Source organism: Rhea pennata, chromosome 2, assembly GCF_028389875.1.
Source record: "Rhea pennata isolate bPtePen1 chromosome 2, bPtePen1.pri, whole genome shotgun sequence".
NCBI classification, from domain to species: Eukaryota; Metazoa; Chordata; class Aves; order Rheiformes; family Rheidae; genus Rhea; species Rhea pennata.
In genome coordinates, this window is record NC_084664.1 from 114,559,167 (window position 1) to 114,577,897 (window position 18,731).

The following is an 18,731-nucleotide window of genomic DNA, read 5'->3' on the forward strand; positions in this document are numbered from 1 at the left end:
AAGAAAACAGGTGTTACCATTAAACTATAACAGACAATCAACAGCTTCATATACTATTAGTAGGGCTAAACATTTTAGGCATTAGGGTCTGAAATGCATTGAGATTAAATTAGATTCCCTTTTCTGTTCCGGAGTTGTTCATAGACAAGTATTCTGCTACCTACTTTAATGTGCCATATTAAGGGTTACTTTGAAATCTGGACATGAGCCAGAATTCCACAGAACTTTTGTAGCTGCTCAAATGCTACAATGGCAAAGTCTTTTTTTTTCCCACAGTTTTATTGTCTAGGTGTGGGTGTTTACTCTTATGAGATGAATGAAATGCAGTTCCAGTTAGACTAGTCAGCTTAAATATCCAATATAAATGAATGTGGAATACTATACTCTTCAGTAGTTTGTTAGCACATTTAACGAACCAGGATCTCTTCAGTAATTTGTGGTCAAGTATGTGATTATGGAACCCATTTTTCTGCATAAAATCAAATAAATCTGGAAGGGAGATAAAAGTAATATTCAACTTTTAGTCTTATTCTGTATTCACTTATTGTTGAGTAAATTAGGGTAACACTACAGAAGTCAATGGAGTTATGCTGCTGTAACGATCGACATAGGAGAGTTATGTCCATGCAGATTATTTAGAAAGAAGACCCAATTATTTTCTAGAGTGTTTCCCAGAAATAAAAAGAAGGGTCCAGCTCATCATAGAATGACTGACTATTTAGCAAGAATGATCTGTGGTCTGCGTATATATTTGCAGATGTCTGTTTTTCTTAAGTCTGAGGAAATTATTACCTTCCTACATCACTAACTTCTAGATCATAGAAAATTCAAAAGTAGACTAAAAAACAGGGGACAAGAGAGTGCTTGCAGTCAGTATTTAGAAATATTGATGTGTTTATCGTGACCTATTAGAGGAGTTTCTTCCATAAGATGTAGTAAACTTTAGTTCTGCGTAAGTACTGATGTGAAAATGGGACAGCCTGTGATGGAAATAATCTGCTGCTGAACACTGGATTTGTTTTAGTAGAAAAATAATTGATTAAACAATAGTGAGGAATGAGGAAGAAAGTTAACTACAAATTTTTTCAAAATACTAAAGATCAAAGTATACTAAAATTGGAAACTGAGATTATTTCAACTGAGATTATTTCAACAAAGCTGAACAACAGATTTAAAGTTTGCTTAATGATGAGTCATCTTGGACTCCAGTCTAACAGTATTTCAAAACACATCAAAATGCTACAATTTTGCATCCATTTTTATTTATGCTATAAAGCTTCGTATTTATGACACTTTTCTGAGATTCTAGACTTCAAGTTTGTGATCTAGTAACCTAACAAGAGTAGGATGAAACAGCTACTAACAACTCGTAAAATGAATGCTTGCACACCTAATTTTATTCATATTGCTATTAACAGTAAAGAAAGTTTACATTTCCAGAACTAGCCTTTACAAGCATATGGCCACTGTGACCTCTAAGCACACCACTAAGCTCTATCTGAAAAAGTTTCTACATGTACCAAAACAGTACAGCAGAATTGTGTGAAGGCAGGATAACATTAGTGAAAAGCTGTGTTTTGTTTCTATTTCATAATTAAAACTACAGAATAAAAATCAAGAGGTTTACCTCAGAGCAGATGGCAAGATTGCTCCCAAAGAATGAATGGTGATCTATAATTTGGGCAAAAAATGTATGTTAGTAAAATTCTCAAAAATAGTTTTATCACAGAGATACCTAACTTCAGATGACTTATGCTACTATGTCCTTAATAATTACATGAGCTTATAGGTTTTCATACTCACATATAACATTAAAGCATATTCTAGGCAGTTCTGCCATATACTAAAATGGTAAACTTACTGAATCTGGTAACCTTAACCATACTGTGATTCTGTGATCATGAAGGGATACAAAGCATTCCAATTACACCTTTCGTGTGTAAACCCCAGCATTCAGCAGACCAGAAATCCCAGGGAAAAAAGTAGGTTTTGCAGCACAGCCTGAACACCAGCAAGGCGACCTCTGCCAGGTGCATTCCAAAGATCCTTTTCATATTTGAACCAGCAGGACCGATTTTTCTTTCAGAGGCAGGCTCTTCTTATGTGGGCAGTGTGGGAAACGTTTTCCTTTTTTTTTTTTAAAATGCAGGCCCCCACTCGTCCCCTTGCTTTTCCAGAATACTCCCTGCCTGCCGCGCTTCACCGCGGCACATGCCAAGGCCTGACCTGTCCCCTCGGCTTCCATCAGGCCGCTCTGCCTGAGGAAAGCTAAACCGCCAGGCCCGATGCGCGGGCGGAGGAGGAGAAGGGCGTTTGACCCGGTGGCCGTTTGAGTTCGTGCCAGCCGCGGCGCACCACGGCCCGGGGCAGCCATGCCCCAACGGCCGGCAGCACCCGCGCCCGCTCCGCCGGCTCGAGGCGGCAGCCCCCGGCGGCGCCCCGCTCTCGCGAGAGCAAGGGCGGAATCCTCGCGAGAGCTCCGCGGGGACCCTCTGCCCCGGTTTCCCTCTTCCCGCCGTTTCGCGCGGAGCCGCCGGGAGCCAACCAGGTAACGGCGCGCGCTCTCCCCTCCCCTTTCCGCCTCCGCCGCCGGTAACGGCCGCGCGCGTGCCGCCCCCCCCCCGCCCTCACCGCGGCGCGAGCGGGCGTAACGGCCACCCGTTTCCTCCCCGTCCACGGGGAGCCTCGTCCCGCCCCGCCCCAGCCCCCCGTCTCGGAGCGGCTCAGCTGCCGGGCTGGGGCGCCAGGGAGGCCTCCCCCCGTACCAGCGGAGGGGCGGCCGCGGAGCCACCGCCACCGCGAAGGCTGGCCGCCGCCGCCGCCGCGGGGGAGAAGGGGAGGGGTGGGACGTGCCCGTCCTCTCCCTCTCTTGCATCTTCTGAGCGCAGAACAGCCTGGCTTGGAGCTGGGGCGGCTGAGACATGGGTGCTTGCCCCGTGCGACGCCTCTGCGCTGGGGCTGGCAGGCTGTCGGGCGTCTGTCGTAGCCGGATGTGTCAGAGCGCTCTGTCATGTCTTTCGAGTGAGTTTTTTGTAAGATGTTTATGCAAAGGGGGAAGAAAATCACTGCTGGGAGGTACTGGAGAGTTCAGCTTGTAGGAGCAGTTGGACTTCTTAGTAGCAGTATTAATGCTCTGTTGTTCAGACATTTCAGTCAGGGGTTCAGGAAGCTGTGGGGAAATAGTGTTTGTGCTCTCAAGAGGCATAGAGGCAATCGTGCTCATGTTAGTGAAGTACAAGTGGAGATAAGCAGTTACAGTGCTGTATCAGCAATGACCAGCCATTGCTGATGAAGACAAGTTTAAGAAGGAAGGCAGTCAGTCAGTCATTCGTGAAGCTGTGCAAAGCCTTGCGGTGCCAGAAATAGTCGGTGACTGGAAGAAAAAGAAAACAAAAATGTTTAATCTGTTCTGTGAAAGCAGCAGTCAGATAGACAGGCACACAGTTCCATCCAGGAGAGCTGCTGTGCTGACTGCTTGCAGCAGGCTATTTTGGAGAGAGGCTGGCACACTCCCTGGCGCAAGCACGTTCTAATTCTCTTCAGTACATACCTGTAGCATTTTTTTTTTATTTCCCCCTAAGGACTGGAAAGTTCTTTCTTAGGACTAGAAGGTAAGCTAAGATTGACATCAGTGAATGCCTTTTGCACTGATGCAGCTGCCTGCCAGGAGGTCTCTTCAAACACTTGTTCAGGGGCAGTCTGAAGACTTTTTGAACACCTGTAGAAAGCAGTGTACCATTTGGGATCTTGAAGCAGATGAATATTGAGGCAACCCATTGCTCTTTTTTGTTTATATTCAGCTGATGAACTTGCAGTAACACAGCAAATATTACAGGTTTTGTATTTTTTTTTCTTTATAACCGTCTCTGGGGAAAAAACAAAAATGCAACAAAAAAGCTTGACCATGGGAAATAGAAACAGTTTTAGAGTAAGATGCTTTTTCCTGGAAAATGACTCATATGAAAAAATGAAATCTAAGATAAGCAAGAGCAAGTTTGCTGATTTCACTGTCTTAGCACTTGACAGAGAAGAAGATAATTTCATAGGTATCTGTGGTTGAAGATAGAAAAGCAAGTGTTTAAAAGACATTCCCAATGTCACTAGGCAATGCGTTCCACAAAGAAGCATTGTAAGATGACTTAATGTGACTACACAAAGTGAAGCATTTCAGCTGCGAAGATGCGAGGAGATTATCATACAGCTTCAGCTGGTGACTTGTAGGCATTGCCCATTCAAACAGGTAATTTTATATTTCATTAAAGATTTGTCTCAGTATAAGAACACCAGCTATCTTGAAATAAGGTACTGAAATGGGCACTGACTTTTCGAGAGCATGTTAAAGCAAATTGGGAGTATCTTACCTTACTGAGGGCTCTTTCATAACTCCCATTACTGCAGTATTTGAGTGTCTTTGCATTACTGGAAAAAAAAATGCTTCCAATATCCCTATGTTGTCAAGAATAATTGTTGCATCTTTATTGTTATTTCATTTTAAAGATGATCAAACTGAGAGAAAAGTGACTGTACACAAAGATACAAGAGCAGAGACATGAACCAAGGCTTCCAGGTCCTAGACTAGGTCACCAGACATTGGACTAAACATTTTGTCATAAGTCTGGGAGATCAGCTAAACCTCTAGGAAATGCAGCTTCTTGACTAATTACAAGCCTTGTTTGATCTGAAGTGCAACTATAACTTCTATCTCAGGAATTTGAGACCCAGTTGCTACTTTTGTTTCTCTATATAGAATAGTCTATGGTATGTGTGGTCAGAATATTACTTTAGGACTAACACAATGTACTTTAGATTATTCTTTTTTCTTACTGAATTTTATATTACAAAGTAATACATGTTGTGATGTGCATCTGGTAATTAAACCCTGCCTCTGTTCAAAAATGTTTATTTAAGCTTGATACCATAAAGAACAGGAAAAATTATAATCTCTGGTTTCACACACAGAGAACTGATGGATAGGGTGATTACATGAGTATTTTAATGCTGGACATTCATTGCAGCAATTAGAATTGAATCTTATCTATGGCTCATACCCTAAAGTAAACTACAAGGGAAGCACGGTACTCAGATGTGGTATCATCTGTGTTTAGGAACCCTTCAAAAGAAAGAAAAATTATGGGTGACATTGTTCTATAAGAAAGTGTAGGCAAAGTCTGACTTTTAAGATAGATAGTTCTCCTAAAATATTCATGTTTGGGAGGATTTATAAATTTTGAGATTAATCTCCTATTTCTTTTTCATCAGGGAGTGTAAACAATTTCCATGTAAAATCAAGAAATTTTCCAAGGGAGATTTGAACTTTTCTTTGCAGAAGGGAGTAACTTGAATCCATATTTATGTAAAGACTGCATGTACATGAATGCATGTTAAAAGCTTTATGAAACAGTATTTGCTGATAGCAAAATTTTGGAAGCCTGGGACATTTTTGGCAAGCTGGAGTTCTGTTGAACAGTAGCTTTACACAGGGCAAAATATGAAGGTTCCTAAGAATTGTAGTCTAGTTTTAAGTTGGTAGCTGTTCAAGGTGGAAAAAAAAAACAAAAACAAAATTTCTGTTAGTTTATAATTGCTTGTAACAAAGTACGTAGCATCTACCATGCTTTTAGGATGACTGTCAGTAAATAAGCATGACTTGACAAGGATAGACAGTGAGCTTTGTATTTCATTCATGGCTGCAAGTTATACTCTGATAAATGCAAACATAAATATTGTTGATCTGTCATTACAGGCATACACCTGTCTTCTGAAACAGCTTCATAACTATGTAATTTAAAACTCAGTGAGAGAGTGAGCTGTTTTATAGCTAAGATAAGTGAAAGAAGTTGGGAGCAGAAAAAGCAAGATGAATGCATCTGGAGGAAGTTGTGGGAGCCCTAGTTCTGCAGAGCCTTCTGGAGATTTCTTCAAGGAACTGTGGTCCAAACTGAAAGAATGTCATGATAAGGAAGTGCAAGGTAAATTATTCAAGTCGAGGTTCACAAGAGAGTATTTGTTACTACAGAGAAACTTTGAACCAATGTACCACTCCATCCGTACAGAACTAAATAGATTTTTAATGTTTTATATTATACAGGAAGTTGGATTGAGTGATTACAAAAGGTCTCTTAGAGGTTTACAATTTAAGCTTGGCTTAGCAGGATTGGATTTAAACTATGAACAAGGATAAATAATTTGTTAGGTCAGTGAAGCAAAATAACACAATGTTAGATGCTATTTATTTTTGCTTAGAAAATGTTTAAATGTTACATTGTTATAAAAGGTTATGGCTCAAAGTTTCAAAATTAAGTTTTCCAACTTTTTTTTTCTCTTTTTTTTTTTTTTTTTTATTTTTCCCTTTTGGATTTAGTCACTTCAGATGTATTAAAATTGTGGCCTTGACAAACATCTGAATTTTTTTCTCCTAACTTGTGCCTAATTACAGTGCATATCACATCCTGTTGCAGATAAAGATTACCAAAGAGAAAAATAATTATTTGACTTTTTTTCTGTGTTCTACATTTTCACAACAAAATTTATACAAGAGGTGCTTATTCTTTTACATTGTATTTCATGACTTGTGTGATACCAGTTTTACTATTGTTTGACTCTTACTGTCTTTCCATTTTATACTAGTATAGAAGATTAATAACATTCAAAGTAAAGATGAGTTACTGCATCATATATTTATATTCTTATTATAACATTGTTTCATAAATAGCATTCATAAAAATTTTTTGCTAAAAATACATGGTCTGAAATTAAGAATTGGTCTTGCAAGTATAAGTCACATCCTCTGCTTTTGAATGGAGTTAGAACGTATTTGACTATGCACATCCTTATACATTAAATAGTATTTATGTTATGCTGGAATAAAAGCTGGTGAACTTTTGTGGCTTAAGGGCTTTAGTCATACAAACACATTTTCATAGTAAGACTATTCCATGGCCTTGGTCATTTTCAGCAGCTTCAAGACAGGTCCAGGTCTGTCCATTTAGGTCTTGTTATAGTCTCATTTCTTAACAGAAAGAGAATCTCCCCCAGATTTTGAAATTTTATGATATGTAGGTGTTTCATACCACCCACTGGAAGTCATTAGAAGGCTTGACTTAACACTGCAGCACTGGGCCTTGACATTTTGTGTAAGCATTGGAAAACTTCTGTCAGTTTGGCAGCTGAAAGATGTACCGTATAACAGCACTTTGTTAAAAAATAATTCCTGTCATATGAAATATAATTTTATATTGTGTTCCAGAAAGCTTCCAAATTTACTGCTTATTTTTATGACTTTTTTTTCTTTCTTAATTCCTTATGGTTCATTCCAGAGTGGGTGTGATGTCAACTGCAGATAAACACGGAAGTATGACAGAATGGGATCTGGCAACCTATGGCATGTCTGAACAGCAAAAACTTGAAAAACAAAAAGCTCTAATACAGACAGTGATGTTAAGTGACCCCTTCTCTAGTTTTTTGGGGGATATGCAGAACATGATTCTAATGCTTGGGTTTTATTTATGCATATGAATATATTCTTTAAAATGCATGTTGGGTGGGGTCAGATAATTTTGCCACTAGGCAGACTTTTTCATGCCTAGCCCTTTGTCAGTATGTCCTGAACTGTGTTAGGTAAAATTAGGTCTTCCATGATAACATCAAAGACATGCCTGAAGGATAGTTAATTTTTTCAAAAGGTGGGGATCCTCCTCTTATACAAAACTGTACTGGAAGATATTTTAGAAACATCAAACACAGACTTGCCTGGACTTTGCTTGTTTCTGAAGTCTATAAATAAGAATTAAAATTGACTCATGAGTTTCCAATCTAAATGTCAGCAAAAATACATTTTAAAGATGGTGGTATTAAGTGGAAGCTAGTGGTTGGAGAAAAGATGTTTTCCAGAAGGTAGATAATGAACTGGACATGGTAGTAAGGATTTCGCATTTCACACAAATTTGTGAAAAGCAGATATCTAACACATGAGTGTGAAATGGTAAGGCATATTATACAAATTAGACTATTTATATATTTATAAAATATTCATAGAACATTTCAAACACTTTGTTTGAAATGAGTTTTATTGAATTTTCATGTTACTATATTGTAAAGTGTGTATTTTTTCCATCATGTTAGCTAAACAAGCAGTCTTGCAACTTTTTCAGTAGCGAGTAAAAATGTTCTATTCTTTTAAACAGATCACTTACAAAAAATATTGATATTCCTAAATTTGACTCTCTCTAGACAAAATAGCTAACATTTTTTCTCAAATTAATTATGTGACCATGGGTAAGACTCCTACAGCTGTTTCCGAGGATATTGAGCATGGCTGAAGTCAATTGAGTTTTATGGAATTCGGAAGTGTTCAGAAACTCAGAATAGTGGCCATTAAAACTATTATTTGCTTTTATTTCCTACCTGTAGAATGTGTAGCATACTTACATAAGTCTCACAAGTTAGAAAGAAATTCAATAATATTGTTTGTAAAATGGCTAGTTTCTGCAGGTGTTAATGTTTGCATCTAGCTTGAAATAACTGTCTGAATCAACAGTACCTGTAAGTCTTTTCAACATCGTTCCTGAGGATACATTCACAGCTGAAGCTCTGTTTTAAAAGTAATTGTTGTATTGCAGTGTAGGGATGTGGTAATACAGTTTTGTGTAATAGAACAAGAAACAGCCAAATTCTTTTCATTTAATCCTTTACCTCTGAAAAGCAGGAGATATCAACAAGGGAAAAAACTATAGTTGTAGAAGTAGAGAAAATCTTGAGGAAAGCAATCTTGTTGATAGATTGCTGTAGGAAAGGAAATGGCCAAGACTACTGAAAATTAAATATTCTTAGAATTCAGAGCTAGAAGGGATTTCAGGAGGTCATCTAGTCCATCTCTGTACCCTTAAGGTGGGATTATATCTATGTCATTCCTGACAGAAGCTTGTCCAACCCGTTCCTAGAAACCTTCAGTGATGAAGTACCTTCCCAGGCACTGTCAATTTTAAGAAAGTAAACCTACTGTGTCTGAAGATCTATCAGAACAGAAATTGTCATATTCATTAATCAAAAATTACATGTACCTAATTTAGTGAAGTTGCAAATTTTATAAATGTTATGTGTTTGTATTAATCTGCCTAATGACAGTTTAAAGATAGTCTCCATCATTTTAATATAGAAAATTTACTAGAGCTCTTATGAGTTTTAGATGATCATAGATAATAGTCTGCAGCTGTTTTGCATAGAACTGTATAGTAAGAAAGGGGAAATCTGTTAGAAAGTTGATTAGTAATGTACATACTGTAGTTTTACATACATATGTATACTCACTAGAGTGTTACATAAGGAAATCTTAAAATTCTTACATACTGGTTAAAAAACACTAAGAAAAAAAACAAGCTATCTTAATCAGTGAGGTTGAAGTCTCCCAATTCTCTGGAAAAGCGAAAGAAAGATTACAGCTAATGTAGGAATTCAGTGTTCTTGGATAAATGTAACAAACTGGATTTCTGCCTTCTCATTGCAGTAGTTTGAATTAAGAATAAATAAATAAATAAATAAAAGACAATCTTTAAGTAACTAGTTTGGTTTCTCCTGAATTCAGGTGAGAGGGGAGATAGTGTTACCTGAAGCACAGTACTGGGCCTTTTGAGCACTGCCTCTTCAATTTGTGGCTCAGGTTGCCAGTGTTACAGTCCGAAAGACTTGCTGAACAGACTACCTGTTCGTACAGGAGATGCATTGTTGTGCAGCTTCATTCCTTCCAATGGGCGTGGAACAGCATTAAAGCATGCTTTATAGGAGTTTTAATTGCAGATGCCTAATTGACTTGATGAATAGCAACTCCTTAAAAAAAATAAACCCTCTTTCTATGCTGATCTGCATGACAGAACATAACATCTCACAGGTGTTGAACACTTACAGATAAAAGAAATCTTGCTGTATTTCCCAAGAGCTATTTTTGAAGTAGTCTTTGTACATTTTATCTCATTGTCTCACTGGCATCTCGTAGCAGTCTGTGGCACAAGTTCATGGAGTCTTTGGCTGGCCTGCTTATTACTTTTAGGTGGCCTGAAAATTGAACTCTCTCTAGCAAGTATTTTTTCCCATCTGGCTGTTCTCATTTGTGGGGTGGGGGGGAGAAGTGAAAGAAATCTATCTACTGTCTTACCTTGCCTTTTCTGTGGTAAAGTGTAGTAAAAGGTAAGCAAAGGTTTAAAATCAAAATTGTCATAATTTTTCTGAAAAACGCTCTAGTTTCGTAAGTTTAGATTTTTTTTTCCCGCTCTAAGAGTCTAATCCTTTTGCAAGGCACCTTACATTCACACTGAAGTTGTTTGCAACTTTGCACAGTTTAAAGTAAATCTAGTTTTACAAAAAAATCTATTGTATTGTTTTCTGATGTCTTATAAAAATATCATTGGATTTGAGCATAAGAAAATTTTACACAATTAGAGCCTGACTGATTGTTTCTGACCATTTATTTAGAATAGGAATAGTTTTATATGGGTAGCAACACATAAATTGCTACAGTACTGTGGCCCACCACAGCCCTGCTGTGCCTAAAGTACCTTTATCTGCATGTGCACACACATCTAAAACAATGCAAGCAGATCAGTTACGCTGCTGTCTGTCAGCTGGTGATTCCTGTCCAAGAGCATCATTGGTGTTTGCAACCTTTTTGCTTCTACAGAGGACAGGTGTTCCATAACTTTTGGAGTGTTGAGAGCTTGGTGGAAGGAGGGCCACGTATGAAGTATCATTCTTCTGTCCACCTAAAAGGATTCCAAAGAAGCTTTGGCTGAGAGGATCTTGTAGCATACCTCAAATGGAATATGCTGTGGTTTGTGTAGTTTAAAGCCTTAAGTTATTTATTCTTAATAAGCTTCCTTTATGCTTATGTGTTATAATGCACTTTTCAATTCAGTGATTGGATGCTAGATTTCAAGTAAAGAATTATGCATTAATATATATACACAGATAGCACGAAGTGTTATGTGTATACATACTCAATGAAAATATATTAACGCTTGGTACTCCTAGTAAAGTATGTTTTTTTTTTTCTTTTTCCACAAAGAAGATGTTTTAAGTGGAAATGTGGCCGTTTAGTTTATTATGGAGTCCCCTTTTTCACAGGGATCTTAATGGCTGGTTTTGCTTCCAAGGTCTAGCGCAATATACTGTGGAAGTCCATAATGAACCATTTTCTCTCCAAATTAGTCACTATTTTCTTTCTTGCAGATATCAGTGGCAAAAGGAAAGTTTATTTATCGTTCCACTAATTTTGTTAAATCAAAATTGTTTGGTACATATTTTCTTCTTCTTTTCAGGCTTACAGCTGAAAATATCCAAACTGAAAAAAGAAAGATGCTTGTAAGTACACATCCTGATGATTTAATCTATTAAAGGAGATTCTGAATGCAATTAACAAGTTGTAATACCTGTAAGATCAATTGAGGTTTTATGGCTGCTTCCTTCATACATGCATAAAACCTTGTTCACCTGAATAATTCGGTGATTAATTCATCTGTAGATGTACGTAACTTTTTATAGGGTGAGTAACCTGAGTATCAGGCTTGCCTTCCTTGAACAAATGACTGGGAAGATTTCTGTCTATGATATTTTTGGGGTGCCCATCAAGGATACTTGATATTTCTAATAAGAAAAATTACAAGAAAGACATTTTAAAATTGAGCTCAAATTTGTAAATGACAAGCCAATATTAAAGATTTATTTTGTTATATGTTCTTTTTTTAATATCAGTTTCTGGGCATTTAACTCAGCTTTTAGATAGTCAAAGTTTCTGATAATAACCTTACTAAATTTTGGGCAATTCTCATACTTAAAGATGTCTTCTGCAGTCATTTTTTACTAGTAATCTTGAGTTTGTTCATTAGAAACAATATGGAAAAAAAATAACTATATTACAGGATTGTCATGTACAGTAGTATCACCATCTGCATTTACAGTATTGAATCAACTTGTATTTTCTTCCTGGTGACCAAAGTAATTTTTAACTAAATGATAAGTGATATGGTAATGTGACACTTCGATTTTTTGACTTCAGGTTTAAGGAAATGAAAGGAGGAAGTTTCACAAATTAGTTTAGATTACATATGGCCTGTATTATGAGTTGTACTTTCAAGTGCTTTAAGAGAAATGAGAATAAATTACTTGGGTAGTTTCTATTTTGGAAAGCAACATAATTGTATGAAATATACTAAAGAAATGAATTTAAACTATATATTATTTGTTTATACATTGTTATTATATATAAATTACAGATTTTTCAAATAGTATAAACCAGAATTAACCCTCCCCGGGTTAGAAAAATTATGTCATTGTGTAGCTTTTTTTTGTACAACAGTAACTGAAGAATTCTAGCATTTATTTTATGAGCTCCCTCGTATGCTTATATTTACAGTTGGGAGGGAAATAAAGGTGACTTTTCCACAGGAGTAAAGTCCATTTAATAGAATTAGTGGGGTTTTTTTCCACTAATGCATGAAATAGCTAAATGCATCTTAAAAATATGTTTTTTTTGTGAGCTTTACTGTACTACAGTACACGCTTAACTTGCTGTTTACTTTTTATATCACTGCTCTTCAGTAGTTATAACTGTCCGCTTTCTAGAAAATTTGTTCTTGTTTTCATTTAGCTTTCATAGGAATTGCCTTCTGTTATTATGTCTTCCCTACGTACCTTTTCATATTTTATCCAACCTTTGTGGTGCTTGAGCCTCCTCCGAACTTCACTGTTTTATGCTCATTTTACTTAAATAACCTCCCTCTTGCTGGCATTTGATAATGCACAGTGGTGTTTTGAGCCTGTGAAACGTCATGTTTTCCCCCTTTTCAGCTGCATTCTTACCTGAGCTGTGAAGGCTGTACACGTTTGCCTATGGAGTTCACTTCTGTCTGCGTGATGTCACTGGTGCTTGCAGAGTGGGTGCCTCACTGTTTTCTCTATGCTTCCTGGGGATTGAAGGCTGCAGCAAAGCTGCTAGAGCATAATTGTGATAGCAGAAGGAACAGTTCAGGACACAAAGGGAAGAATTAATTATTTTGTTTCACAACATCCATCTTATCCCAGAACCATAAGGATTTCCTGCATTCACCCTAAACCCACAGCAGGGTCTGCAATCCCAGCTGTACTTGTGTCACTAATTCCTCTACACGTGCAACTGCTCTGCAGCAGCAAGATTTGTCAGCTTTTTTTACAGCTTCTTATTTGATGTCTAAATGCTGCTGCTGGAGCACAGTATGTTGACAATTTGAAGTTGCTGTTTAGGTTTCCATAAGAGGTGACAAATGATACAAAAGAGATGTGGCAATAGAAATCCACTGCTTGTTTAGTCTATCAGCAGATTTTTAGTCCATTGGAAATATTAAATCAAATGGATTTAATAAAGCTTTTGAGAAGAGGGGAGTTGATGGAATCTTGTCAGATATTTCATTAAAATTCAAACGTCTTATCCATATCGTTTTAAGATATACTTGCTAAACATTAATATCGATAATGCAGTAGCATAAGCAATCTGACTCTTTACTGAGCATGAGTACTGGGGTTATTAGATGGCTGTCAGCTAACAAATATTTGGTTCTGTGTTTTATCATCGCAGGATGCACTTGCTCAATTTGGGGGAAAAAAATGAGTTTAACACTTCTTTATTTCTTATGTGCAGTTCCCTCCTCCCCGCCCCAGCCAAATGTGGTTGTTGCACTTTTGATCTAAAATGGTGAAATGGACTATTGCTATTGTTATTAACCTAGCCTTGTGTGTCATGAGTTGTTTTCACATTCTAAAAAGCTTATATGGATCAGTTCATTCTCTAGATGATGAATATTAACAATTACATGACTGGACACATACCAAATGGTTTAATTGTTGTTTGATGGAATCTTGCGACTATCACCACATTGTAGATCAGTACTCTTATATTGGAGGTCTTGTTTTACTTGATGCTTCTGAATACCTGAGGTTTAATAATTCAGACTTGATAATCAGCTGACAATGAGCTCCTTATGTTTTACCCCACTTCAGCACTGGAGCTAATGACTTGTAAATACTAGGTTAGAGACCGTTCATTATGAAGAGTACCTTCATAGCCAGAAATGTCCATCAGGTATATCAGCTGCTTCAGAATCTTTTTTTTTTATTTATTTATTTTTTTTTTTTTTTAAAAAAAAGCTTTTTGTTCCTTCTGTCATTTTAATATCTTAATGCAGCATTTTTGCTAGATTTAGATGGAAGAGGTTTTGTCTTTCTTATAAATATCTTAATGCCATAGAATAATGATACTAAAGTGGCTTGAGAAAAGTTTTAAAATTGGATGTATTAGGCCTTCTTTTAAGTTTCATAAACTGTAGAAAACTTGGAAAAAAATCAGAAAAAAATAGACTGCTCTTTTCTGGCTTTTCTGTTTTACCATTGCCTGCCTATACTTGGTTATTCAACTTTAAACTTTGTCATCCCAAGGAGAAAGCACTACTGCTAAGTGGTTCCTCATGCTTTTTATAGTTAATCATTTTTCATGTTGTATATGCAGTTGAAAGGCACAATATTGGTCTGGAGAGTAGTACAGGAAAATAACATTTCTAATTTTAAATTTCAGAATTAATAAAATATATCTGGACAGTACGCTGCAGAAACCTCTTACTATCTCATTCTCTTTATGAATGATGGTTATTAATTTCCTGTATTATTCTTAATATCCACAGGATGTAAATGTGTTTGAATAGCATATCCTAAAGGGATAGTGCTTATTTTAAAGTGTATCTGTGCAAAATAATTGTATCAACAAGTTAGTAAATATGGTTTCATTTATGTTATGTTTGTGCTGAGTAGCTTTTTGTCAGCCAATTTCATGGCTTCCTCAAACAATCCATCTCAAGCATGTTGAAAACAAACACCTGCATTCATGGAAAAGATACTGCAAAGGATACTATGGTAAAAAGAAAACTGAGAATGAGTTCTCAGAAGTTAGTTATTTTCATGTTACATGAATTCAGCTGCTTAGTTTTTAATGAAAGTTGCTCTCTTTGTAGAGAAAAATGTGTGTTCTTATGGCTTACACCTTGTTTGTGTCTTGACATTGCAATCTGATAATTAAAATGAAGGTAAGATTGTGAAGTTGATATTCCTGAGGAGATCTTCTTTGTTAATTAAACTGTTTTGGTTTTTGGCAAGATTTTTCCAAGCCCTTGTCCTGTTTCTGAGACATTTTGGAAGAATTCATATTCTGATCCATCTTCTATAGACTTTGGGAATAGGTGCTGAGAAACTAAAACTCTAGTGGATCTAAGATTTATTAGGGCTTTGCAAATCTAATGTGGCTTGTCAAGGTACAAGATACAGTTACTGCTAGGTACAAGCTAGAGTTATTGCTAAGAAAGAGTATAATGACAGAGACCCGAGTGAGAAAGCTCAGTTAGTTTCCCAGCTGCTCAACTAGATAATAAAGTGTTTGAGCTTACGTTCCCTGGAGTTGTTGCTTGAATAGCGTTAGCTTTTATGCCTTGATTGTCATCAGCTGTATGTTCATCTTGAGCAAAAATCTGATTTATCAACAAAAATTGATCTGCAATATAAATGAGGAACTAACTACTCCTTTTCTGACTTGGACATTGTTACCATTCATCAAAAGCATTGGTTTCATTTATCCTCAACTTAGTGATTTTGCTGATTATCAATTACATTTCCCAAGAATAAGAAACAAATATACCAGAGCAACTGAAACTGTATTGAAAAGATAATAGCTGTAAGTTAAAGCTAGAAGTAACTTTTTCTCTATTTGATTTTAGGGATGCAGAGAGACTTGAAGAGTTTTATACCAAGAACCAACAGCTCAGAGAGCAGCAAAAAGCACTTCATGATACTATCAAAGTTTTGGAAGACAGGTGAACTTATGGGTTTTTTTGGCTTTAGGGTTTCTCTTGTTTTATTTTGTTCTTAGAGTCCTTTGCTAAAAACAATTCAAATAGTGTGCTTTAAAGAAAAGTGTAGAATTTAGATTTTTCTGATTGAATAGTATTTTGGTTATTTTGTTATTTCCTAACTGCTATCATGCTTAGTGCAGTAAAGATAATAGAAGTTAAATAGATCAGCTCAGGAGGCAGAGGGTAGCTATTTTAGAGCATCTACTTTTGCAGAAAGGGATGTAAAAGTGTTACGTCAATCCTAACATCTAAATTGAAGACTGGTGGAACTTTTAGATAGGGAAGATAAGGCTTCACCTCCATTCCTGGAAAGGTGATGGAACAGCTCATTCTAGATGTCATCGCCAAGCATATGGAGGAAAAGAAGGTGATCAGGAATAGTCAGCATGGATTCACCAAGGGGAAATCATGCTTAACCAATCTGATAGCCTTCTATGATGACATGTCTGGCTGGGTAGATGAGGGAGGAGCAGTGGATATTGTCTCCCTTGACTTCAGCAAGGCTTTGACACTGTCTCTCATAACATCCTCCTAGAGAAGCTCTGGAAGGGTGGGTTAGATGAGTGGACTGTGAGGTGGATTGAGAACTGGCTGAAAGGCAGAGCTCAGTGGGTTGTTATCAGTGGCGTGGAGTCTAGTTAGAGGCCTGTGGCTAGCAGAGTTCCCCAGATCTCTGGACTGGGTCCCATCCTGTTCAACTTCATCAGCGACCTGGATGAGGGGACAGAGTGCCTCCTCAGCAAGTTTGCTGATGATACCAAGCTGGGAGGAGTGGCTGACGCACCTGAGGGCTGTGCTGCCATTCAGAGAGACCTGAATAGGCTAGAGAGCTGGGCGGAGAGGAACCTCCTGAGGTTCAACAAGAGCAAGTGCAGAGTCCTGCACCTAGGGAAAATAATCCTAGGCACCAGTAGAAGCTGGGGGCTGACCTTGTGGAGAGCAGCTCTGCGGAGAAGGACCTGGGAGTGCTGGTGGATGACAAGTTGACCATGAGCCAGCAATGTGCCCTTGTGGCCAAGAAAGCCAATGGTATCCTGGGCTGCGTTAGGAATAGTGCTGCCAGCAGGTCAAGGGAGGTGATCCTGCCCCTCTATTCAGCCCTGGGGAGATCTCATCTTGAGTACTTTGTCCAGTTGTGGGCTCCCCAGTACAAGAGAGACCTGGAGCTACTGGAGAGAGTCCAGCGTAGGGCTACAAAGATGATCAGAGGGCTGGAGCACCTGCCCTATGAGGAACGACTGTGAGGGCTGGGCCTGTTTAGCCTGGGGAAGGGAAGACTGGGGGAGGATCTTATCGATGTGTATAAGTACCTGAAGGGAGGGTGTCAAGGGGATGGGGACAAACTCTTTTCAGCGGTACCATGCAAGAGGACGGGAGGCAACAGGCACAAACTGAAACAAAAGAAGTTCTGCCTGAATGTGAGGAGGAATTTCTTCACTGTGAGAGTGATGCAGCACTAGAACAGGTTGCCCAGAAAGGTTGTGGAGTCTCCTCTGGAGATACTCAACACCCACCTGGAAGCGACCCTGTCTAACATGCTCTAGGTGACCCTGCCTGAGGAGAGGGATTGGACGAAATGATCTCCAGAGGTTCTTTCCAACCTCAACCATTCTGTGATCCCTTAGAAAAAAATACAGAAAGTAAAGACAAACTGTACAATATACTTCAGAACTCATGAAATAATTAGCTAGGATATCTTTCATGTTTGGGGGCCTTTTTTATCTATCTTTTTAATGTAAGTTTAAACACTCGTTCTATCTCTTGTCTTCTCTCAAAGTCAGCCATTGTGATTGCCTTTTGACTCCACTATGGTTTTCCCTTGTTTGGGCCAGTTTAATCTGATACCAAAAAAACCCCAAATTGATAGATATTACTGTGGGGTTTTTTATATTTTAAAAACTTGTAACTTTTCAGGATGTGCATGTTAAATTTTCTATTAGTAGGCTCTCAGAAGCTTAAGTACATAAAATGGCTTAATTCAAGAAGAGAATATTGTGTATGTATTACACAATCAGAAAATTGAGTCTGAAGAGGTGTTCAGTATTTTATTCTTCTTAAACCAAGACACAATTTATTATTTCAGTTGCAGAATTGGAAACTTTAGTTACTTTATTTGTGCTTCATGGGCTAACAGTGGAAATGCAGAGGAACACTTAACGGTGGTACTCTTAATCAATAGATTATTTGACAGGCAGAAGACATTCTGCTTTTCACTTTTGTAATACTATTAGCTTATCATTGCATTAAAGGAAAAGAAAATCAACCAACACTTTATGTTATCTGTAAAATGAACACGTATTTTGTAGCAGGAATAAATGTGTCAGTAAAATGGAGTAACTATGCAAAGTCCTTTTCTGCCCAATTGTATACTTTAAACATTGGGTCTAAACCATGAGAGATAGTGAGGGCCATGCCTCACATGGACATTTGGATAAACTGCTAAATATTTGTGTGTAGTTATTAACTACCTAGATAAAGAATTTCACATTCACTTGGTATTGGTTACAGACTGAACTTAACTGTCCTTTTAATTTTACTTCTATGCTTTTTGGCAAATATGTATCTTGCTAGGGCATAATTCTTAGATAAAGCAATAAATTACTTAGATTTCAGTAATACTCCAGCATATATAAAAATGTCTGTTGCAAGTTCAACAAGAAATTATTTGATTATTTGTATTTCTTTGAATGAACTGCTCTTATAGATGAAGTAGGAATGATAATTTGTATCTGACAAAGGCTTTCAGTGGTAGAGTGTAGCATACTCCACCTAAGTAAGATGTACACATTGTTTAAGAAGTGTCTGGTACTGGCAGTC

The 18,731-nt window shown here is 37.6% G+C and overlaps 1 protein-coding gene across 2 annotated transcripts in view; it reads left to right on the plus strand.

Annotated features, from left to right (window-relative positions):
* Positions 1 to 2,953: 2,953 nt before the first annotated feature.
* Positions 2,954 to 18,731, plus strand: part of RBBP8 (RB binding protein 8, endonuclease) — a 37,137-nt gene continuing 21,359 nt past the window's right edge. The window contains exons 1-4 of one of the 2 annotated variants that reach the window (XM_062568132.1): positions 2,954 to 3,021; positions 5,744 to 5,969; positions 11,307 to 11,349; positions 15,780 to 15,875. In XM_062568132.1, coding sequence (XP_062424116.1) covers positions 5,858 to 5,969; positions 11,307 to 11,349; positions 15,780 to 15,875 — 251 coding nt within the window. In that variant the 5' untranslated portion in view covers positions 2,954 to 3,021; positions 5,744 to 5,857. Of the gene's footprint in view, positions 3,022 to 4,211; positions 4,241 to 5,743; positions 5,970 to 11,306; positions 11,350 to 15,779; positions 15,876 to 18,731 lie in introns of those variants that run through there. The other variant, XM_062568131.1, reaches the window with a different exon arrangement.